General features: G+C 39.6%; 1 protein-coding gene across 2 annotated transcripts in view; it reads right to left on the minus strand.

The window, feature by feature from the left end:
* Positions 1 to 865: 865 nt before the first annotated feature.
* LOC113051862 (ankyrin repeat domain-containing protein 11-like) overlaps positions 866 to 25,643 on the minus strand; it is a 130,429-nt gene continuing 105,651 nt past the window's right edge. Inside the window, exons 4-13 of one of the 2 annotated variants that reach the window (XM_026216017.1) lie at positions 24,044 to 24,182; positions 15,139 to 15,312; positions 13,746 to 13,946; positions 13,455 to 13,597; positions 13,221 to 13,368; positions 6,108 to 13,123; positions 5,717 to 5,815; positions 5,188 to 5,331; positions 4,996 to 5,088; positions 866 to 4,844 (exon numbers count right to left, since the gene is read on the minus strand). In XM_026216017.1, the coding sequence (XP_026071802.1) occupies positions 4,659 to 4,844; positions 4,996 to 5,088; positions 5,188 to 5,331; positions 5,717 to 5,815; positions 6,108 to 13,123; positions 13,221 to 13,368; positions 13,455 to 13,597; positions 13,746 to 13,946; positions 15,139 to 15,312; positions 24,044 to 24,182 (8,343 nt within the window). In that variant the 3' untranslated portion in view covers positions 866 to 4,658. Of the gene's footprint in view, positions 4,845 to 4,995; positions 5,089 to 5,187; positions 5,332 to 5,716; positions 5,816 to 6,107; positions 13,124 to 13,220; positions 13,369 to 13,454; positions 13,598 to 13,745; positions 13,947 to 15,138; positions 15,313 to 23,879; positions 24,009 to 24,043; positions 24,183 to 25,643 lie in introns of those variants that run through there. The other variant, XM_026216018.1, reaches the window with a different exon arrangement.

The raw sequence follows: 25,643 nt of genomic DNA on the forward strand, positions 1-25,643 counted from the left end.
ATTACAATTCCCTCATTGTCTGAATTGTCTTTGAGATCCATTTTTTACCTTTTGTTTAAATTGACTGCACTCCCATAACGTCACTTCCGGTTTTGGCAACTTTGAGAGTTGGAAGTAAACTTTTCACACAAACAACTCCAGAAGCATCAAGTAGCATATTTATTATTTATAAGTATATTATAAACACAATCTAGTTCCTGCATTATTTTTCTTTATATTGACTCACTCAGTCTCTAACCTGTAATATGCACGATTAGTTGTGGATTATACCTTGCGGTTTTCAAAAATATTAATAATGTTACAATGGACATGCATCAGCAATTTAAGACTTAAAATTTTCAGTTTATGTTTCTAAATTCTTTCCTCCACAATTATTAACATTTTAATAGCTGTTCAGTGAACATGGAAACACACACAGACATACATACATTCAGGGACTGTATAACAGGCCTACACTTAATTTGTTGCATTGTACTTCTAATGTAATACAATTCATTATTTAATCAATTGCATTTATTAATTCCTGAAATATCACCTTTTGTTTCTTTTTCCATGTTTCTATTTCCTAATTATATTTAATATTTAAGAAAAAAAAAACTATCTTTTCAAGTTATTGTTAAAAAAAGGTTTCAAATGTGGCAAAATTCCCCATTTAATTAAATGAATACTCTTAGTGGAGTGCTGCGTTTAATAAAAAGAAAGTTGTATGGCAAAAATAATCCTCAAGTGTCATGACATTAAGCATTCTTCATCTTACATGAATGGCTGAATAGAATTTAACATCAGGAAAAGAAATAAAAACTGGTTCAATCTTGTGGTGGATGGGTCATATTGCAGCTCACAAAAAGAAACCACAGAAGCAAAGTCATTTCAAAAATTTATTTACGAACATAATCTCTGAGGAACAACAGCAGTTCTCGCGCTCTCTGTACATGCAAGTGTAGAAAATAACAATTTAGAATTTTTAATTTTCTCGCTTTTTGAATTGCAGGATATCAACACAGCTAAAGGTGAAAGTACTGGATCTTTGACAGCACTGACGATAGCATCAACAGACCCCTCCCCCTCCCGTAGCTGCTCCAACAATATGTACACAATTGAACTACATTGTACAAAAAAAAAGAAAAGAAAAAAAGATACATTGTTACATCAGCGGCAGCGAGCGCGACACGTCTCGTTGCTGTTAGAACCTCACATTCTACGCAAGTTTAGACTAGTACAAAGAGGAGGGTGCAAAACGTCCTGGAATATTATTTACAGTTATGTACAACGTCTCGTTTACGCATTACAAGAGGAAAATTTACACAGCGGAGAGAGACCTTCAGCTCAAACATACCACAGGTGTCAGAAAGATAATAAATAGTTTTTTTTTTTCTTTTTTACTATTTATGAAGAGTTCAACGTATTAGAGGAGTTCAGTTCCATTTCAAGAATCATCTGTTAGACTTGTGGATAACTTTTTTTAAAAACAAGGCTTGAAATTGTGGCTCAACATCTAACTATTCTGTCTATAAATGGAATAATCAGTAAGCTGTGTACTTAGTAGAGGTAATGTGTTGCAGACAGAGGTCAGTGAGTCAACAGGCAAGCGTGTGTAAGATTTCTGTTGTCCAATCTCATGGTCAGTTAGTCCCAATACAGTATATTTAGAGCGAATATTAAATACAAGTTTAATGTTAATTATGGCTTATGAGTGCTGAATAGTAAAGCCCAAACACAATTCAGGTTATACGTTATCAAATCACAATTTCAAGCCTTTTAAAATTGATTCAGTGGTGGGAACCCCGAAAAAGCTCTCACCAGGTCAGAGGACAGTGGAAATATTCACATATCATCTTGTAAACAGTACGTAAACAGGGGCCTAGTGATGATACATAAACCATTTGATTAACAAATCACTATTTCGGTTCCATGGGGGAAAAAGCATTTATCTGAAATATAGGGTTTTTTGTTAGATAAACCACACAACACAAAAGAAAGCACTAAAAGTGAACATAATCTGAACAGAAAGTGATTCATATTGTGCTCTCAGAAGAATCTGTTTGTAGACATTTTGGTCTGCACTGCACTCACAAAATACCAGGATACGAGTCATCCAAAACAATTACCTGTGGAACTAGTGACACCTGTAGCCCCCCGGACTCAATGCACACATACAGAACTGCTTCATGTGGGGTTTTCACAGACTCTCAATCACTCATGAAAGAAAAAAATGGGTGAGGGGAAAAAAAACTAGCCTGGATGGTTAAGCAAACATCACACAACCTCAAACTGAAGTACAGGCAGGTAATGAGAAAGGGTAAATTATCAAAACATAATTTTTGAATTACAAAAAGAATAACTAATAATCAGAAATAACCCTCAGTAAAAAACAAAAAAAACTAAAAAAAAAAAACACCTCACTCATCCCGTGTTTTCTTACAAATTTAAACATCTAAATGTATTGTAAAGTTTATTCAGATGGCAAATGACAAAATAAAAGTCAGAATAATTGATATTGGTGCATTAAAAAGAAAAATATAATATTAATGTGGAAATCAGAGGACATTCACAAGGAAGTTAAATATGGAAAAACAGTCAGAAAGCCCATGTATATGAATAGTAAACCCAATGTGCATGTTTTGTTCTGCCATGTTGGTCTGTAAAAGTCCGTATCAGTACGTTTCTAATAACGGTCACGCAATAAACGTCACATTAGAAAATAAAAAAACTGCAAGAAAAAAATGCAAAACATTTGTCTGATATAATGATTGGTTATTGCAGATAAGATTGAGAACAGAACAGAACATTAAAAAAAAAAAAAAAAAACACAGGAAAGCAGGAATGAACCTACATATTTTAAACGGGTGATGGGGTGATATTTTATTCTGATTTCCCAAACTCCTAATTGCTAAGATCTTTAAGAACGGTTGTATAGTGCTGAAGAGAGGGTATGTGTGGGGACTTAAAAGAAACTTGCTGTTTTCATGTCTTAAAAAAAAATGTAATCTGATCAGAGGGTATGACACACACACACACACACCAAAAAAACTAAAAACTCCCATGATTATAATTGTACAATGTGTAAAGTCAAATATGTACTACACCGTGCATGGCGTGGTTTAATATTTAGACAGACCCAATCCCAAATATCCTACCTATGACTTGTGCAGCTTTAGAAGAAATCAGAGACGTTAACTGTATAAAGGCATTTTCTTGGTTTATACTTTTTAAAGATATATACTTGTGTAATAAAATGATGAATAATATACCTCTACTGTTCTTTAAATAAATCCATAATCACTCTGCTACATGTGAAAACTATGGTCCTGGCCCTGACAGAGTAATCAGGAGAAATGGTGTTTCCTAATGACGGTGGTGATGACGATCGAGATTTACTTGACTAGCCTTGGACAGAAACCTTTAGGACGCTGCATGGATGTCTTGAAAATACTGACGATGCGTACACCTTTTGGCGGGGGTGGTGTGTTTGTATAGTGTGGGGGGGGGAGTGCTGCCCGAAAGTGAACTGTACATACAATGATAACTTTTATTCATTTATTTTTTACACTTAACTGAGTGATGTTACAGTACATAAGTTATTTACAACTGTGCAGTAATGTGTGGCAAAATAAATTATCTAGAAGGCAGCGAGAATACATTGGTTAATGATTATAAAAACTGTACATCATTTACGGAATAATCTTTTTTTTTTTTTTTCAGTTTTGTATTTTTTTCCATTAAACTAATGTTGGCTCTGTAGTGTTTCAAGTCACTTCCTCAGAAAGGGAACAATGAAATGCCCGAGTAAAGAAAGACATATTACACATTAAAAAAAAAAAGAAAGGAAAAACTATAATCTTGTAAGTCTTGTGATTTGTGACAGCAACATTTGCTCTTTTATTAGTCTTTTCCTTATGCAGTTGTTTGAAACCAGGCATGTCAGACCTGGCTTAGGGACCCTCCATCCATGCATCTGGGACCAACTTCACCTTTATTACCACGAGAGGGCACTCTAGGTCTCAAGGCCCTGTGTGGATGCCCTAAAATTGAACGCAGTCTCTGCTTCCCGCTCCGTCTCTGAGCTGACGCCTCCTGCATGCAGCTTCCTGCCCTGATTTTGGGGCTGCACGGGGTGCTGTACAGCAGGAGTTACTCTCTCCACTGCTGTAGGCATTATAGACTCAGGGTCAAACAGGTTGAGGGATTGTTAGCACTCCTGTTGCACTCTCGTGTCGTTTTGACTGTGTTCGCTGTTCTGTGTCCACCCCTGTGCTGTCTGTCCCTTTGTTCCTGAGCACACAGGTGGACGAACCTGTCTCAAGCTCCATGTCTGTTGTAACTTAGAATGGGATGGGACAGAGAAAAATTCTGTCCCAAATAACCCCAGACAGGAGGGACAAGGTTCAAAACTATTTTGCTTTCAAGATCCCAAACAAAACCATAAAAACTTGAGGTTAAAAGTGCAAGTTGTGTTTTTTTCTCCCGTAAAAAGACGGTTCCTCCTCGGGCAGAAAAGGATGAGTTTTGTCATTTACGTTTTTTCTATATAATATATATTTTCTCTCCTCAAAGAAATCTCCTCAAACCAGCTAGCCCTTACCGAACTTTGTTTGATGTCTCTTTGATAGATGGTTAATATTAGACCGAACTCTCAAGAGTCTCAATGTGTGTCTGTGTCATGCAGGCAACAGTACAAAGTCATCGTTGACGTCGACCATTGGCACGTAGAAGGAGGGGACCTCGTTCACACACAGAGATTTGTGTCCAGCAGGGTCCAGCTCCTGTACCTTGAGTTGCCACTCCATTCTCTGCACTGCATTCAGAGCGGCGGCCTCATGCTGCTGCCGCATTAGCAAACACGTCTGTCAGAAGATGATGATTAGAATTAGACTTTGGAAAATATTTACAGTACTTGCACATTTTAGGCTTAAAATTAAGGGAAAAATACATGGAACTTGTCTCGGGTCCATTGAACATGTTGGTCTATGAGTGATGCATAAGGAAACTCCTCACCTTCATGCGGTCGTACTTATCATCCACATCTTGAATCCAGGAGATAAACTGCCGAGCATTGAAGCGATCTCTCACAGACTTGTTTTCATCCCCCTGAAGAACAAGATTTGTTAAAAATGTAATTTAATCTACACTGAAAGGCTTTTTAACATCTTTGATGTATTAACAATAGTAGCTAAAATGAGTTCTCACCTGGCTTTCTGATGGCATGTTGTAGACTTCTGAATCCAGCAGCATTGTGCAAGCACTGAAAGGAACGGCCTGATTTGCGATCGTTCTTGCTGCTCTGCAATGAACTCGCAGCACTTCTTGCTCACAAGACACAATCAGCTTCTCCTGTAAAGAGGTATACAATCAGAACAAGACTGGACATCCAACTGATCCAGTGGTACCTTAAGAGCATTCATCTAATAACCAAGGGACAAAGCTGGTAAACTATGTTGAAACGATCAAGGTCTTCAAGTCACATTAAGAACATCAGAAGAAAATAAAATGGGGCACCTGATCGTACTGCAATATGCTTGGTTAAATTAAATTAAATGCTTGGTTAGTGGAAATGTATATTGCAGAGAAGTTGCAATTCTATTACACAAAGCCTTTGATTCAAAGGATTTTTGCCATGTGATTGTTGCATCCTATCAAGGTGACTTCTGAAATGATGCATAGAGGAGAGAAAACAGAGAAAATAGAGAAAGACTAAAGCCAAAGAGTAAATGTTTACCCTCTCGATGCTGTGCTGCAGTCTTAGTTTTCCTCTCACTGCCTCTTGCTGTCTGAACAGCTCCTTTAGGGGCTCCGACAAAGATGGGGGTGGAGCAATCTAAGATAGTAGGGAAATTTTCACATCTTGAATGACTAAAGTTCAGCAGGACATCCCTGTAGCTTTATGAAAACACATTAATGGAGATAATATACTGTGTCCTAACCAAGAATGGTCCAAAATCTTGCTCCATATAATGCCTTAAACATCACATATGTTCTGACTGTGGCTGTATAGTGTTACATACCATATTCACTTTGAGCATGGACAAAAAGTTAATTGTCAGTATAATCATACTCCTGGTTAGGACACTGTTTTAAGAGTATTTATGCATACATACACATAATCTTACCACAGGAATATGAAGCTTGCTCAAAGGCTTGCCATCAAGTAGATAGGAGCCTGTGTACGTAACATACTCTGCATAACACTGGGGAGCTTGAGGTGTTATGTAACACAAAATCTTCCGCTTTTCCTCAATTTTTTTGCGGATCTGAAGGTACTCAAAATAGGGGTTGGAACGGTCACTGTGGTATGGCTCGATTTCATCCAATTTGATGGCATTCACAATGACTGCCAGTGTCTGCTGGATCATCTCCCGAGTCTGCTTCATGGCTGTGTTCACAAGCTGAACCTGCACTTGTTGCTGGCCTGATTTTGAAAACTTCCTCTTGCGTGGATGTTGGGACTGGTTGTCGTCATCGTCAACAGGCTTGCCTTTTGTTTTGGTTATTTGTGCAGGTGCAGGTGTGGACGTTTGAGCTGTGGTTGAGCTGATGGGCTCTTTTTCCTTTTCTACAGTGACACAAGAGGTGGTCACACTTGTGGTGACGGAAGAGGAGGATACCGAACATGTGACACTTGATGAGCTTAATGCAGCACTCTGCTTGTTCTGATTGGCCAGCATCTGAGCCTTTTTCCGGGTCATCCTCTGAGGTATTTCCTCAATTTTCTTGGGTGCATCAGATACTGGTATGGTCACTGACAACTTGGCGGTTGTTTCAAGTTCCTCTGTTACTTGAGTGCTGCTAGGCACCGAGACACTTGGAACCTGAACAGAAGAATGAGGGCTACACGAGGGACCCAAAGCTACCACAGGATTTTGTCCTAATAAAAGTGTGGTGGCTTGTAGATCCAAATGTTGCACCATAACTGATGGCATCATGTTATCTGGGGTTGGTTCTTCTTGCCTGTTTTCATTTTCAGTAGAAAACAATTTAACATTGTTTTCATTTACATCTTCAAATGCTCTGCTCTCCTCTGGAATTGTTTCTTTCATAGGAGGAACATCTGGGACGTTCTGAGTTTCTGGCTCCAACTCGCACTGTGGTCTATAGCCATTGTCACTTATTGGAGGAACCAAATCCTGACCAGATTCAGTCTGAGGAACAACTGCAGGAGAACAAGGAGTTTTGGACAAACTTGGCAGGTCAGCATCCATTATTTTATTTTCACTTGTCTCAATGACTGGAGGTCTCGTCTGAGAAGGTGGATGCTTACTCTCTGCAATTTCTGAGGCTGTTATATCAGGATCCTGCATCTCCTTCTCTGGAAACGGAAGGTCTGGTATAGAGAAGGGACCCATGTCATCCATTTCATCAGGTGCACTTGAGAATGGATCCACCCATGAAACAACTGGTTCTTGGCTGACTGGCGGATCTACACACATGTTGTTTTCTGCAGCATAGGTAGGAGACCCTTGACTATCAGCTTTCATCATACATGGGGGCTCTAGGTCCATCGGATCTTCGTCAGGGTTTGGTTTGCAATCAGTGAAGAAAGTTTCTAGCTGAGATGATTCAGACTCCAATGCCTCTGTTACAGGTCTTTCTGGTGATTGGATGTCCTCCACTGTGTCTTTGTGGACCTCATAATGAGAGTCAGATATTTGCGATGGACAGTATGCTGCAGAATAAGTAGTGTAAGGTGGTGTCACGGGCATTACACTTGGTATATGATGCATATCACAATCTGAGTGTGAATAGGGACTGCTAATCTTTGAGACCGCTGCCTCAACCTCTCTGTAACTCTCATGAGGTGATTTCATGAGCTCTTCTGAATTCCAGCCTAAGGACTGATCACATGAGTTGTCCATGTAGTTATCTTGCAGATGGGTTGGTATTATGGTAAGTACATCAGGATCTCTTCTATCTGGACAATCAAGCCAAGACTTTTTGTCCAATTCCTCAATACCAAGTGAATAAGTAGGGTCGTTTCTGGACTGGATGGTCTCCACTGGAGCATGGTCATCTTCTCTGGCATCCTCAACAAAATCATCATCCTCCTCCTCCTCTTCGTCTTGCTCTTCAACAACAGGAGGCATGTAGTCACTCCCACTAACAGGGTGGACTGGTGTTAGACCAGGTCCACTTTGGTGTGGCTCTGAAAGATCATCAAGATCCATGGGAGGCAGGGCAGCAGGTGCTGGAGTTGGGGGAGCAGCTATATCCAGACAAGGTTCCTGGGGATCAGGTCTATGGACTGGAGTTGAGGGCTTCATAAGAAAGTTGTTAAAGACACTTTCTGAGTGTTCACTGCCATCCATGATGCAATTTACAGGAGATGCTTCATCTGGCACCCTATCATCTTGCGATGGGTCAGGCATGGGAGACATCATGCCGATAGGTGACAAACAGAATGTTGAGGAAATGCAATTAAGTCTGTCAGCTGCCATCTTGTCCTCAGTGAGATGTGAGGCTGAAGACTCAAATTCTGTGCCTTCTGGTATATGTTGCTGTCCTAACTTGTCAGCCTCTACTTTGAACTCAATCTCAAGTGGTCTTCTGACATCAGAATGGACAGACCGACTAGCTAGGGGTAACTGCATGTCCTTTGCTGGTGTTATGCATGCTTCCTCCTGGACGTTACTTGACGAGTTAGAATATCTATCAAAGAACGTAGGAGAGCAGGCATTCATTGACATGGTTGTGGCAGAGGAATTCTGACACTCAAGATTCTCAAACATGATATCAGGATAGTCCTCAGCACTGCAGGATGGAGTGCGTGGAGTTTGCATGACTTCCTCATAGCTTGGACATGAGATGACCGATGTTGGGGTGGGGACACCTGTTGGTCTGTTCTGGTCAGGTCGTGGAGATGCAGGAAGACTTTCCTTCATTTGGTGGCCAAATGGCTGGTCTTTCGAGTTCTGACCCTCAATAGGTTGTGGTTTTCTATCAGGCGACATCATTTGGGTTGGAAGGCCAATATCTTTAAGCTTTTTCTCTTTCAAAGCAGTTTCCACTGAAGCAGATTTTTTGGAGAGTTCACTGCGGTTCTTCTTCAGTTCTTCATTTGACTTAGTTTTATCTTTGAATTTTGGGTCGCCTGATCGATGCCTCAGTTTTTCCATCTGTTTCATTCTCTCCTTGTGTTTCTTATGGCGCTCTTCAATTTCCTGGTCTTTCAAACTAAGCATTTTGCCAAAACTTGTTAGTCTAAAATCACCATCAACCAAAAGCTTTTCACGAGGGCGGTTGTCCTTTCGAGGTGTCTCTTTTGACAGGCTGATTTTGTCATTCTCATCTTTGACCTTTGTTTTTATATCTGCTCTATCTTTATCCATGATATCTTTATTTCTCTCCTTATTTTTCCCATCAAATTTAGAACTGTCTTCTTTAGATTTATCTTTAAGACATGTGACTTGAGTGTTCTCCTTCAATCCAGATTTTTGTTCATCTTTTGAGTGCCTGAAGGAGCCAAAACCATCTGAATATTTATGCTTTTCTTCTTTCACTTTTTCCTTGTGTTTCTCTTTCTTCTTTTTGTCTTTTATTTTCTCACTGCTCATGACACTATTCATCTTGTCCTTTTTGGACATCTCCTTCTCAAATTCCAGAGTTTTTTCCAAATCATCCTCACCATCAGCTTTGGAACCATATGGAAAAGTGTAAGGGTCGGCCTCCAAAGGCATGGGCTCTTTGTCAAAGGGCAAGCTTTCTCTGCGGCCATAGGATTCTCTGATCTCCTCTGACTTCTCTTTTTTCTCGCCCTTTTCTTTCTTGACTTTCTCCTTGTCTTTGTCATGGCTCTTTTTGGATGATGAAGATGATGAATGTCTATGCCTCTCTCGCTCTCGGAACTTGTCCTGTGGATTAGAAATGGATACTGACTCTCTTCTCTCCTCTGATATGTCAGGTATGCTGATGTTGGAGGAATCATAGAAGCTGCTTAGAAGAGGCTCATGACCTCTGTCTGTGAAACTGTCTGATGAAATGTCACTATTTCTATCATTGGAATCATCTTTATACTCATTCATAGCCTCCTCTTCAAGTTTCTCCAACAGGGATTTCTCATTTTCACCACTCCCCTTTGAAAATTTTCGTTCTTTTGAGTGCTCAGTCTTGTCTTTGTATTTATTTTTGCCCTTTTCTTCACTGATGTCTCTCTTGTCAAGAAGTTTCTGCTTGCTTTTCTTGTCTTGATTTGAATCCACACATGCTCTGTCCTTACGTTCCTTATGTTTTGTGTCAGTTGAATCTTTGTCCTTTTTATCTTTGTGTTTTTCCATGGAGGCTTTTCTCTCTTTTCCAGCATCAAATGCTGCCTTTTCTTTTTTCTTCTCTTTATGTTCCTTGTCTTTTTGTTTTTCCGTGGAATGTGTTTTGCCCTCAGAGTATTTCTTATGTTTATCTGTTTGGAAATTATCCATTTCATCTCTGTCAGGCGTGGAATCTTTCCTGTGTGAATCTGACAGTCCAAGAGAGTCACTAAATTTCGCAACACCCCCATTATAATTGTCATCTTCATCCTCACTTTCATCTGTAAAAATATCTTCAATTGTATACCATGTCTTCTCTCTCACCTTTTCAGGTTTTCGCTCCTCTTTCTTAAACTCTGAGAAATCTTTTTCTCTATCAGCATGTTTGTCCTGGGATGTCTTTTCTTTTTTATCTTTATTCTGTTCAGATGACATCTTCCTTTCTTTTTCTTTGTTATGAGAATCTTTATGTTTTTCTTTAACCCCATCTCGCTTGTCTTTGGAGGTCCTTTCTGGATCTTTCTCTTTCATTGATTTATCAATTGAGTTTTTCTCAGGTTTGTCCTTTTCCTGGTCCAAATTTCTGTCCTTAGGCTTGTCCTTGTGTTTTTCTCCTTTGGACTTCTCTTTCTTTTCCACACTATCCGTTTTCTTCTCCCTTTCCTTTCCAGAGTGGTTTCTCTCCCTGGGGTCAGACTTGCAAGTGTTTTCATTTTCTGGTTTGTCTTTATAGAAGGCCTCATTCCCATAGTCATCTCTCAAAGATTCTTGTTTTGTTTTGGAGTCTTTCCTTTCTTTAGTAAATTCATAGGAGTCTTTTCTGTCTCTGCTGCCATCCACAGAATCCTTATCTTTCTTCTCTTTGACACCCTCTGCTGATTCTTTTCGTTTCTTCTCCTTTTCCAGTGACTGACCAGAATTAAATCTTTGTTTGTCTGTCCAGTCTTTTTTCTTTTCAGCATTCTTTTCAGAGGACTCTTTGTCTTTCTTCTTTGATGCGGTTTCCTTTTCAGGACGTTTTTCTCCATGATCTGGCTTTTTATCTTTTACCTTATTTTCCTTTTTCCTTTCCTTGCTTTCCTCTTTGACTGTTTCTACAATTAACTTGACCGCATTATTTGCTTTGTATTCTTTTACAGGGGCGTCCCAGCTATCATCTCCATAAAGCGAACTGTCAGAAGACATGTCTGACTGCCACCGATCATGGGGGTCATCGGACGCACTCATCTTGGTGTCCTCTAGTAGGTGATTTTTTAAGTCACAATGTTCAGAATCAGCTTCCTCCTTGATGTTTTTATCCCTCTTTGACTTTTCTTTTTCTTCTTTTATGCTTTTCTCAGATTTAAAATGTTTGTCGTCTTTCTGCTCATTCTTTTTGTCGACTTTAAGAGACTTATCCTTAGACTTTTTCTTTTTGTCATCTTTATGGGGTTTCTGCTTCTCCTCTTTTGCCTTGTCTTTGTCTTTTATGCTTCTCTCCTTCTCAGTCTTCAAAGGTTTGTCCCTCTCCTCTTTGCTCACCTTTTCCTTGTTGGACTCCTTTGTCTTCTTTGACCTCTCTTCCTTGATCACCCTTTGAGTTTCTTTTCCTGGCCAGTCCTTGTCTTCTGATTTACCCTTAGACAGTCTGTCCTCCTTCTTAAAATGATCTTTCTCATGTTTGGACAATTTGACCCTATTTTCAGAAGGTGACTCGGTCTCAACAATTAGCGACTTCAGCCTGGTATCGTCAAAGTCAAAAGAAAAGCTCTTGACAAACTTTTCATTCATGTCTTGACTCAACACGACACTTGGAGCTTTATCTTTTTCCTTACTTTTATGTTTGTGTTTCACTTTGTGTTTCTTTAACACTTTTCCATCTTTGTCCGTTTTAGAAATGGTCCCATCTGCGTTTGAATTCTTGTAGAACTCCGAGTTCTTTTTGTCTACTGCATTGGCATGCATGTTATTTTTCTTTCTGTTATCTTGCACTTTCTTTTTCACCTGTTTCACAGATTCAATGCTGGAGTCGGCAGAAGAGTAGTCTGACTCGCTGGAAAGCCTTGTTCTGACTGAGTCTGAGAGGGAGCTGACATCAGACCACGTTGGAGAGGACACAGTCTTCCAGCCATCTGTCCTCCACTGCTTTGGATGCTGCTCTGCCAGAGACTGTGTGAGTTTCTGAGAGCCCAGACTCCCGTGTGTGGAGGATGAATTCGAGATAGACAGAGAACTAAAAACAGAGGGTTCTTTGAGGCTCAAGGTAGAAGAGTCCTTTACACAATTTGCACTCTGCATGGATCCTTTATCATCCTCACTCTCCACATCCCCAATCTCAGAATCCGAGGTGCAAAACTTGGCATTCGCTCTAACAAAGCGCACCTTACTAACATTATTTTTTATCTCCTTCTTCCTCTTCTTCTTGACTTTACTTTTGTCCTTTTGCTGCTTAGAGCTCAGGGACGTCAAGTCCCGGCTCTTGACATTGGTCTGAGGTGCAGTTTGCCTTGGAGTGGACGTGGGTGTGAAACATAACGTCCTGTCATCCTCGTCCGAGCTGTTGCTGTCCGACAGGATCCTGCGCACAGCTTTCTTTGGTGTCAGCGAGTTGCTTTTGGAATAGGTTTTAACCTCCATCTTGGGTATGGAGATTAAGCTGTTTGTTTTGCTGATGGGATCCTTGCGGAACTCTTTCTTGAGCAGATGCTTGTCATCCACAGGTGGGACACGCTCCTCCTCATCATCCTCGTCAAACTCATACTCATCCTTGACAGGAGTGGTGGTGGATTTGGGTGGGTCCATGCCCTTCCCTTTTAATTTCAAGCCCTTCTCAAACTCTGAGTCTGTATTATTGCCATCAACAGAGCTGGATGGGGCAAATGATGGGGCATCCTCCTCTTCAGAAGATTCTGTTGATACAAACAAGAACTCTTAATATCAACCTAAGGTACACATTTCCTGTTAGACACTTTCTGGAATTATTCACACAACTTCATGATAACACACCTGAGGAACTCTCCTCACTGGAGGTGTAAGTGCCTTTTCCCAGCAACAGATTAAGCATTGTTTTCGAATTTGCCACTTTTAACGGAGTCTCTCCTCTTCTGTTGATTTGAGAAGGATTCCCTCCATATCGTAACAGCAGCTTCACAACCTATAAAACCAGAATATGGCTGTCAATGCCAATTTTAAAATGTAATAATAAAACTTAACTTGAAACATCTGTTCTGAGGTACTTACTTTAAGATGGCCATTGTTAGACGCATCATGTAGAGGCGTGTCGTCATCCAGGCCCTTGGTGTTAACCTCAGCCCCGGCTGCCAGCAGCTGCTTGGCCACATCGTAATACCCTCTGTTACACGCCTCATGCAGTGCGGTCCAGCCTAAAATAAAGAGTATGTCACTATTAAATGTTTGCTCATCACCATTTTAACCAGACTGCAATAGTAGTCACTTAATTTCTCATTTAATATAAACGGAAAGTTACAATATTAAGGTGGAAGTCAGGTGATTTGTGATGCCTGCCTTTACCTGCAAAGTCTTTTACATTCACGTCAGCTCCCTCGTTGATGAGCTCCTTTATCCGGCGTGCCTCCCCACGTATGGCTGCCCGGTGCAGCCGCGTCTCACCCCTCTCATTCCGCTTGTTAACTTTGTCTTTGGTTTTTGAGGCAGAGTTTGGTGTTCCCTTCTGACCCAGATTGGACTGCGACTGATGCTTTGGTGTGGTGTCTGAACAATAATATCAGTATTAACAGCAATTACTTATGGTAGTGGTTCTCAACCAGGGGACTGGGGCACTCTTCTGGGTCTCGGCAACATTCCAAGGGGGACACAAGATAGCATGGTAACTTCTAGGTAATTTATATAATAAAAATGATTATGCTTGTTGTAAGTATAAATATTTCAAAAAAATCCTTATCCAGTAATCAAAAACAACAACAACAACAAAAAACTCAAATCAATTGGATGGTGAGAAAAAAAAAAAAAAAGAGTATGGCTTCTAATAACATTTTACCTGAACTATAAGAGGAAACATTAACCTAAATTGGGGTAGGTGAAGGGGCTTCAAATACCCTTTTGAATGATGGAGGGACATGGAGCCAACAAGGTTGAGAACAGCTGACTTAGTATAAGCAAATGAGCGAGTCTTGTTTGCTCTGACCTCGAGGTGGCAGTCTTACACAACAAACGTGGCAAATGACTGCCTGCCTGCATTACACGGTTTGTAATGCAGTTTTTCACATCTTGTGATAGTCAATAACAAAATTGCCCATTAAATCGACAAACTATTCCGTTTGTAGACGAGGTAATTTATTATTGACCACAGGGAAGACAGAGCTACATATAGCTACACTAATTTTCAGACACTGACTACAGAACATGCTTAAGTGTGTGCACAACAATAGCTGGAATACAAAATTGCTGTGCAGGGATGGGGTTAGAGGCATTTGCTGTAGTTCTTTGTTTTGGAAAAATAAATCTGGTGAATGATTTGCAGAGAAAGAGCTACATTTCAGAAATGTAATAGAGACATGCATAATCAAGAAGTAATAAACTTTATAGAAAAACAAACAGTCTAGTTTTTTTCCAAGCTCCAACATTGGAATGCAAAACCACCCGAGCCAATTCAATCAAGTCTGAATCTGAACAATTCATACTGAAACAAGTCTCTTGACGCTCTATCAACAGTCCTGGAGGGCTGATGAACAACAGTGGATTAAGACTGCATAGGCTCATTTCACTGAAGTAGTGGAAATTGATGAGGGTTATCTTGTTTAACTGAATTCTAATTAGGTGCTTTGGTGTGAGCTGAAATGAAGAACGGCATGAAAGTGCAGCAGGGACAGTGGAAGCTACTGAAACCACTGGGCCCCCTCCTGCTCACGGCCCCGGAGACGTAGCACCCATGACAAATACGCACCTGGACTGTTTATGGACTCCTCCGCCGTCATCTGCATGAGAAGAGCCACCTGCTGCCGCTCTGAGAGGGGGTACCCGGCCCGGATCCCTGGCATGCCCATCCCAAATGGCAAGCCTGACTTCCTGGTGTTAGTGGGCTCTTTTTTAATGCGCTTCCGCTCTGGACCTTGTTTTTCTGTTGAGGAGAAAATGGGCATATTAATCCACAAACCAGCACAATACCCAATACTTGTGAACAGACACAATACCCGCTTCTACTTAGTTTCATGACCGTCATAATTCAACTAAGTAAGCTAGCACTAGTTATTATGCATTCCCATGTATGCCATCTTTAATAGCCTGAAGGTCAAGTGAAACCTTGGGTCAATTCCCAGCTGCCTGGCCCATGTGAAAGCCTGTTGGTGGCAGCAGCCATAGTGTGAAATTACCCAAAACCACATGGGGAGGCAGGGGTCCTACGTTGGCATTCTAGCACGTGTGTACGTGTGTTTCTTTAAAGCTATGACTTGGCAGTCTGTCACCGATTACAAAATGGCCGGTGTTCACATTTCAGTGTGGCTGAGGCAAGGTCACCGCTGCGTTGGGACAAAAGCAGCTGCTCTTTCAGAAACACCCATCAATTATTCTCAGTATGTCAGTGTCAACATATCTGCCATACATACAGCCGTCTAGTTCTTTAGTCGTCTCACCGGCGTTATCGACTTGGAGAGAGAGACAGCCATCTTTGTGTTTGCCAGTTTTTACTGTATGACCCACAACTGTACAAACATGCCTACAATGACACACACACATTCCTGTGGCTTTAACACAAATAAAAACCCAATGAGGTACAACAATCCCGTCACCTAGACTTTTGCTCTTGTTTAATCTATTGGAAGATTTTAAAACTAGCTTGTTGTTCCCAACATAGTGATTTGCTCAAGGCCACAAATATAATTTATATAGAGAGGAAGCCAGACACAAATGCTTCCAGTAACAAAGATCTTTCCAGGAATTATTCTTCACTTTTTTGGGCTGATGACTGTTCGCCAACACCTGTAAACGCTTACGTGTAATGTACCCCAACCTCTTGAACACACACACACACACTTGCTGTCACGTTCCTGTGATTCAAACCTTGAAGAGCAAGAACATCAGAAGCAGTCTAAACATGTTTATAACAGATGGATGAAGGTAGCTAATGCAGTGCTTGCACTTTTAGTCTTCTAAAATAGACTCAGCTGAGATAATCACATTATCATAGTATTCTGATGGATTAATCTGTCCCAATTTGCTGTACTTTAATGAAATTTTGCAAATTTGTGTCTGCAAAATGTTTTACTTGTTATATGCAGTAATAATTTTCTATTTTTCAATCAAGAAACTTTAATTTTGTTATTATTATTATTATTTTTTTTCCTCAACTTGAAAACCAAAAAAATACAAGATTCATAAATGTATTATAAGTCTGGTATCAGTGCTTAATATAATGCAGATATATTGTGGGTTTAAACAGTATAACAATCTCTATGGGAAATTTCTACTGTCAACAGTAGAATAGAACTGTCATACTGCTTATAACAATGTCAAAAATAAATTATATATATATATATATATATATATATATATATATATATATATATATATATATATATATCTCACCAGAAGTGAACAAAAAAAAATAATGAAATCACATTTCACCAAATCACCCCATTTACACTGCAAACAAAATTTTGACCAAAAAAGCTGTTTACACAACAATTGTGTGACATCTGTCACTGGGAGAGATCGACTGTTGTTGCACTGAATAACAAACACTGTGAGCACTTGTGTAAAAATGCAGGTTTTAAAACAGACAGAGGCAGATACACTAGCAGCACAAATCACCAACATAAAGCATTTATTTTATTTGTTTATTTTTATTTATTTATTAAAGTTGCATTCTTCCTGTAATGGAAGTGGCATAACAGTTTTTTTTTTTTTTTTTTTTTTACTTATTTATAAAAAACCAAAACAAGAAGAGCTGGTTAGATGTGAGGTTTGTAGGTCTAATCTGATCAGCTCAAAATGTGCAATCGATCAGTGCCCAGCTGCAGTTCAGTTTGACTAGTGTAGGATTTCTTAATATAATGTGAGTAAGCTGCTTACTGTGTGTCCTCGGAGACTGATGGCTGAAGGGAATCTAGGTCAGGGACAGAGGGTTACGGGGCAACAGCCTAATAGACGAGGGACATTTCCAGTTGTACACGTGCAAGAATATGAAACAAATATGTTGTTGATAGGGTGGTTTATTACAGACAAGTCAAGAGCCCTCTGACAAAATCAAATTACTTAGAAAAGCGAAAGTAAAACTAGCACAACTCTTTACTCATCTCTCTACATTATTCATATCTGGAGGAGACACGTTGCTACGCACTGAAGTTTAAGACTTATTATTGTTAAGATATTGTAGAAAATGGCAATATTGCCTGCCTTAGTAAGCACCACTCATAAAATCCCAACATTACACATGGATCCCCAGTCAATCAGCAAAACTGTAAGGCAGAAACTCTGCGAGCTGCCCAGAGAAAACAGGAAATGAAGGCAGAAGAGACAGGAAGTGCCCGCAGGATGTTGTCTCAATACTTTATGCACAGCAGATGAAAGGACAGTATGGGGGGGGGGGGGGTATAAGATTGGTTTCAATGATGAAGTCAGTCATCCACAGAGCACTTGAGGGTTCTTTTTCAGAGAAAATGTAGAATGTTAATGCATCAGACTTCTTTATCCAAGTCTCTCAAACACAAAACACAGAGGAAGGGTGAATGCAGTCCACACTTCACCTCTTCAGAACGCAAGGACAGCAGCACCAGTGGGAGATGTGGTAATAAAACCCAGGCAAAACAGAGGCAAACAAAGTTCAGGCACCACCAGATCTCATATACACACACATATATATATAAATAAATATATATATATTAGGGGTGTAACGGTTCACAAAATTCACGGTTCGGTTCGATACGATACACTGATGTCACGGTTCGGTTCGGTTCGGTTCGATACGTTTTAGATATAGCAAAATATAAAAACATCTCAACTTTTCAGAATGCCGCAAGCGCACCGCGGGTCATGTGACAAGAACCAACCAATCAGCTTCATCCTTTCCCGTAACAAGGTTGAGAGCTCAGCCAAGATGAAGGAACAGCTGATCATAGTTGTATATGGATTGCAATTTTGAAATAAATTTAGTAGCAGAGCTACTGCAAGCGATTTTTAGAGCTGCAAATCCATTTATCCTTCGCTAAAAATTCCGCGTCTCATGGAGAGAGCACGTCATTGTTGCTTAGCAAAGACAGACGCCTCATGAGCGCTTCTGCCCGAGCGCTTTGGAAAGGAGGAGAAAGACGTGCTTAGCGTTTTCCACGCGTTTTTAGGAGCGATATGTGAACGGCCCCTAAGGCGCTCGCTCCTCAGCACGCGCTGAAGGCTCGTTGCAAAATGTCTAATGCATTTAACAGACCAGAAATATAAGATCCTAAAATAACCAACAGGTCTGGTGTTTGGGTTGGATTCCCTGTAAGCTATAGTGTCTAAATGCTGCAGGGATAGTTTGCTGCGTGCATGTTTCTCCTTTTTTTCGTCTTTTCCCAGATAGTACTGACGCATATATCCCAGATATTTTTTATTTATTTTTTGTATTCCCGCTGGTGTACCCTGTCATGTTGCAGATGCGACATACCGTTGTTTTTTTATCCACCACTCTCTTGCCATCACCATTATAGCTTAAAGGGAATCCAAAGTGCACCCAAACACCAGACCTGTTGGTTATTGTGGGATCTTCTCATTTCTAGTCTGTTAAACGCATTGGCTATTTTGCAACGAGCCTTCAGCGCGTACTGAGTGAGCGAGCGCCTGCTGAGTAGCCTAACATAAACATATAAGATGGTGTTTTTTTCTTCTTCGGGAGTGTCAGGGGCGTTGCCTGTTACGTTGTTTGGGTTATTGGGCTACCTTGTTGAACGCATATCATTATATTTCTATCTCTCTCTTTTTTTTTTTTTTTCAAATATAATTAATTACTCCAACGAACCGTTCGGTATACATAATGCGTACCGCGTACCGAACCGAAAGCGTCGTACCGAACGGTTCAATACGAATACGCGTATCGTTACACCCCTAATATATATATATATATATATATATATATATATATATATATATATATATATATATATATATATATATATATATATATATCTCCTTGTAATACCTGTGTCATACCCATGTCATTATACAGAGTTGTATCCTGATATGACACAAAAACAAGAGCACACACACACACCCACACACCAGGGTTTCTTCCGGAATTTTAAAGCTCAAATTTAAGACCTTTTTAAGATCTGCACAAATAAATAACATATGAGTGGGGTTGGGCAATGCCTATAAGTACCATATTAAACTGTAGATTTAATGAAATGATATCTCGATCATATAACGGTAATAAAATAATATTTGCTATAGAGTGGGTTATTGTGCTGATATCTTTCTCTAATTGTGCTAACAAATGGCTCCTAATTTTTTTGATATTCTTCATCTTCTGTGTGGTAAGTTCACAGCAAGAATAGAAATGAATCATTTCCAAAACACAGGAAACACAGAAGCGGCATTAGAAGTGTCATTTAGATGCATTTACACACTGTTTAATGCAGCTCTGACGGACATGGTATACTTTAACTTTTAATACATAAATAATGTTTTGATATTTTAAACATAAAACATTGAAAACTGCTTTTTGAAATTATTTAAAAAATGAAAAGGTACCTTAAATGTGAAATTAAAACTGCCAGTAGTTGGCAGCAAGTCACTTAAGTGCGTTTGAACAATCATTTACATGGATGATGATTCATTTAGAAATGAAACGCCGTTGAGTTGTTCAGCGCTGTGACTGTGTTTGGAATGATGTTTGTTGAAGAAATAGAGCAAAAACAGGAAATACGGTGTCTAAAACGTAAATCTCTTAATATTAATGTTTGTTATTAATCATGCTGACTTTTGGAGAAAATAAAACAGCTCTCTTCGTGTGGTATTAACTATATGAAATTATATAAATACATTTTCTGCCCCGTATCTTGAATTGAGTGATAATTCAATCAGGAACACTAGGGATTTAGTCTGAATAAAATGCTTGAACGGAGACCGCTGAACGTGCCTCTTTAAATGGTTTTGTGGTGCTTATTTTAAAACAGAATTGAAATGTTTTCAACTGACAATATGGCATTTAAAATAAAAGTATCCCAAACGTAACTGTGGCACGCATGTGACTGCGCCGCACAGTACGTGAACTGCTTTCATCAGCGCTGCTACAGCAAAACACACTGTTGCTCACATTAATCTGATCCTGCTGGATGCATTTTCTGTTCTAGAAAATGTCTGATTTTAAATTTTTGCATACTGACAATATGGCATTTTTGTTTAAAAAATCCGGCATACACTGCATTAGATCGTGACAGTGCATGCTTGCAGAGGAGGACGAGCGAGTGCGGGCGGCTTTGGCTAAATTCATGTGGAGGTTATTGCTCATGTCTCATTCGGCCATATTTGCAATGTATTTGAATGTTGAACTATTATTTATAATGTAAACTATGCTTGTACTTAACACACATTCGCACATAAATGGAAAAGATCACCCTCTTCATATGAGCAAAAACGTCATAAGCATAACAGCAGAGTGAACCGGTATACAACGGTCTATTTAAACTGACTAGTGTAACCTTTTAAATGTTTAGTTGGCTGTATTTTATTTTGATAATGAACAGACTGCGATGTAAGTTTGAATCGCTAGAATATAGGCTACGTGTGCGACAGGCTCCAGGGTGATCGAATTTTTTTTTACAAAATCTTCTTTGCAAAAGTGTTTACTTTCATTTGTGCACACTCACAATAAAAACAGAAGATTTGTTCTGGTTTGCCGGTTGGTCTGATGAAACTCACCGTCATTGTCACTCACAGCCGCTCGCACGTGTGCCGCATGTAGCCCAACATTAAATCGGTTAACCGACCATAGACAGCCTTAATCGATTGCATTTCTTATCAACAATTAATTGATCATTGATTAATCGTTGACATTCCTAGGTAGAATATAACCGTTTCCCTGGTAACAGCAGAACACAAAGCACCGGACTTCAAACGTGCAGCTCTCATGTTTATTGAATGAAATCATAACGTTAGCCTTTTGAAGTTTAATCATCACATTAAGCCATATCGCAATTCTGGTCTTTCCGTCCCCAAACTTAAGACCTCTTGAAATCATAATTAAGACGTTCCTGTACAATCTAAAACTTTTAAGGCCTTAAATTTGATATAACAAAATATAAGACTTTTAAAGACTTTAAGACCCGCGGAAACCCTGATATATGGTGAAATCACAATAGTGAATAATTCATAAGAGCACTGGATGACAGAAAATGAAATACTACAAAAACATTCCTCCCTCCAGGAATATGAGTAATGCTCCATGGCTTGGTCGTATGAAGGCCAAAAACCATCACTAGTCCGATCTGCTGGACAGCAGCGAATCTCTTCTCTCTGCCTACAGGAAGCAGACACATTCTGAATGCGAGTGTGTGTGCATATTAGCCAGAGACCAATTGTGTGTGCAAGTTTACCAGCGCCCATGCCTGCCAGCGTTAGCAAGGCGTGGGCAGTAGTGGAGCAGCAAATATTACTGTCTCTTATCAGCCAACCCACTCCCTTCACCCTTATCCACAACATTCTCCCTCCACAGTTCAAGTCCACCGTCTGCTATAGCCAGCGTTCCCAAAGTTCTCCAACAATTCAGTGTGTATCCCAAAAAGCACCTCATAAGCTATTCAGTGTTTGTAATATCCTCTGGAAATGCATTATTGTTTGCATGCTAAATGCATTGCAACAAGCGAAAGGCTCTTCCGAGCAGTGGCACTACATAATGCAGCACTACGTAATGTCTGCGGCCTGAGAAAGCACAGCAGAGGCAATGAGTAAACACAGAAGATGGAGGCAGGAAGACCGTGAGATTGAGAGAAAGAACGGTGGAAGTATCCTGAGTGCCCTTGGGTCTTGTGGGTTGCTCTTACACCATCTCCCTGAATGCAGAATTCACAGAGAGCCCAAGAGAGAGATGCAGAGAGAGAGATGTAAAAATATCAGCTAGATAAATTATGTATTTCAAATCTTCCAGAAAATGGAGGACAGGAAACACCCTCGGTGACACAGTGAAGCTGGCTCCATTTTACCCCTGCTTCGGCTTTGATACACAGTTACACCCAATGTAAGCAACATAAATTTTTACTTGCTGTGCCAGGAACATGATAACGGTTGGCTTTTTTTTCAACAATTTTAAGATAAACATTACTATTAGACATTAGTCCAGAATTCATTTAATTTTCTTCAATTCAAGAGTTTATTTTTTTATGCATAGATGAAATAAATTCATCAAAACATACATTTTAAATTTAAGTTTTCAATTAATGCAAATGAAAAACTAAGTTTGGTCATTTTAAAAACAAACAGAACATTCTAGATATATAATCACATCAGTTATTGGTCATAAAACAATTAATAGCTTATTAGTATAACCCGAAATTTCCCATCTCTGCTGTACTCATGATATTCTTAGGTTTGCTTTCTGTGGGGAATTGACTCCAATTTATTACAGCCTAATAACCAACAATCTGTCTCCATCTGCACCATCTTCTAGGGCTAGGAGATACTTAAAAACAGCGATTTTGTGATATCTTTTCTGACGATATGTAATTATGGAATAATTGCAATACTATTAAAAGTTGAGAATTAAAGACAATAAGCTAATTTCATTCATGTTTCACGATTATGACAACTGACAAGGCACTGCTTTCAAACACCACTTTGCAGATGTGCATAATAAAAAAGCGCCCACTGCAGTAAAACGTTACATGTGCATCCACATTATTAACTATCAGCAGCAGCTGAAAGGGTGTTTGTGTGAGCTCAATGCAGTAATGGAACGCAGATCTAACTAGTCCTGTACTGGAAACCTTCCAACTGGGGGAGGAGACCATGGAGAGAAAAGTCCCAGTATGGGTGCATGCGGTGTAGCACAGCCGATAGTTGGACGGATTCCAACAGGAACAGGCAATGATGCAGCATAAAAACATGCAACAAAATCCAAGCTACCTTCAGAGACTGTAGCTGCCATTGTATGGCCTAAAAGTGAGGATTTGAATCTCCGATGAATATAAAAACGAAAGAAAAAAGCAATGGATAAGTTATTAATAGATAAAACCAATGCAAAAGCAGTACTTCAGTGTTTAGAGCAAAATAAGTGTTGGGAATGGACAGAGAAAGAGAGACCAAGATAGAGACAGGCCAATCAAAGAATGAATGAGACCACACCCCCTATTAGCATTACAATGAGCACTTCAGGCATTGTCTGAGGAGAGAGAAAATGGGCAAGATTTCACGCCTTACAGCCACGTCTCAGAAGAGAGGGGGGTTCTGCCAACGGCTTGCTAAAAGGTTACAGAGAGGCTTGCGGAACAGCCATAAAACAAACCACACAACTTAAAATACATTCAAACCACTAACCCTACACAAGCTAAAAACTACAACAAATGGAGAAAATAGCCAAGTTTCAACATAAATGTGCAGCTTACAGTAAACTCCCACATTCAGTAAGGATCAAATGAAGTACTTGAACAAAAAAGACAACGATTCAGGCTGATTTACATCAAAAGATCCCTATAAATAAAACAAAGTATGATATCTCACCCTTCTCCGCGTGTCATATCCAACACATTTCCAATTACTGGACTAATGTCTGTCATTGCGGGACACATTACTGAAGAAAAACAACAGCAGCAGCCTACACACAAACACTCACACACTTCCTGTTACCCAGAGTTCTGTGCTATGAGCTGGCCCCGCCCCCTTACCCGAGTCAGAATCTTTCTGATCCCCATTGGCTCCGACAGTGAAGGGCAGCTTCCTCTTAGGAGCTTTCTCTTTCATCTCTTTGACACCATCGCTGTGGTCCAATTTAGGAGTCTTGTTTGACAAGCCTTTGTCTTTATCCTAGGGGAACATAGAAAATAGAGTAAGTTTAGTAGGAAACTGCATATAACAGTACCTCCATCAATTCAGCTCCGAGTAAGGGTTGGTGACAGTGCTCTGGGACAAATATTGCTGTCATAAAGAAATGTAGAAGAGAATTGCATACATCATTGTGTACATCTTTAGTGGATATCTATATGGCTAATATGAACTTGTTTTCCCTTCCAACATCAGGATTTTTGGGTTACAGATAAAACCAATGGATTTATGGATTAATCCATTGGATTAAAACATATGGATTTATATACTTATATTTATATACTTATATAATGTGAAATATATGTTGTTGATGCTGTTAATTGAATTAATTTAAAAGAAGGGGAAAACTTACTGTAAAAAATGCAACATTTTGTTTGGAAACTCCAAGAGCATATTTAAAGGGCATTTTCATTATGAGTTCAGTATGAGACATTTCTGTATTTTCAAGTTGGGACACTTGCCGTATAATAATTTATATGATTGTTTTTATAATTTATAATAATTATAATTTAAATATACAGATAATTGTATATTCATGTACATAATATTCTTTGCGGCACATTTAATTAAGATCTAAAAAGACAAATTGAATTACTGGGACAAGGCACTGTCCATGAAAAATGTCCTGAAGTTACTTTAAGCAAGACATTAGATATTCTATGTAAGACATGTGTCCCCACAAAGGAAGAGAAATTGAGATTTTAATTAGATCTCTTAATAAAAACATGCACATACTGTAAGTAAAAGGCTGACTGTTGGGAGAGGAAGTTGGGGCTGTGTCTGCTACCGGCAGAACTAATGAAGGCTAATAAAGAGCTCTTAGTGCCGTGATAAAGCTGAAGGCAGCGAGAGCCTCTCCACCAGCCGCCTTCCCCTCTGTCATGAGACTATGATGTCATCCACGTGCAAACACACACAAGCACAAGGACAATATCTGCCCCTAAGAACTGAGCTCAAAGAAATATGAAAACACAGCGAGCCAGAGACAGAAATATGAGAGAAGGATTTCTTATAGCACGTAGAGAAACCAAAGCTAAATCAAGTAAAAACTCTTTCGCTGCCTCTCTCTGAAACCATCGGTGTGAGCAGCCCTGTTTACTTGCTGGTCTCCTAGCAATGCTTTCACTCTTCCTCGGTCGCTCACGTGCTCGCTCCCTCCCACTCGCAGAGTCTGATGCAATACTACACAGAATGATGTACATACACACACACACAGACCATCTGGGCACCAAAACACTGACCCACAGATTTAAAACACGTATGAAGAGAAAACAGCATCAACTTCCTCTATTTATATATTGTTTTTATACAGTTCCAGACTGAATTTCTACTGTATTTTCATCCTTAAAGCAGAAGAGTCTTATACGACTGTATATTGAGTGCTGTTTGATGGTTTTGCTTTTGTTTTTTTTTTCATGTACAAATCCTGGGATGGAGGCTAAT

This window comes from Carassius auratus, chromosome 32 (assembly GCF_003368295.1).
Source record: "Carassius auratus strain Wakin chromosome 32, ASM336829v1, whole genome shotgun sequence".
NCBI classification, from domain to species: Eukaryota; Metazoa; Chordata; class Actinopteri; order Cypriniformes; family Cyprinidae; genus Carassius; species Carassius auratus.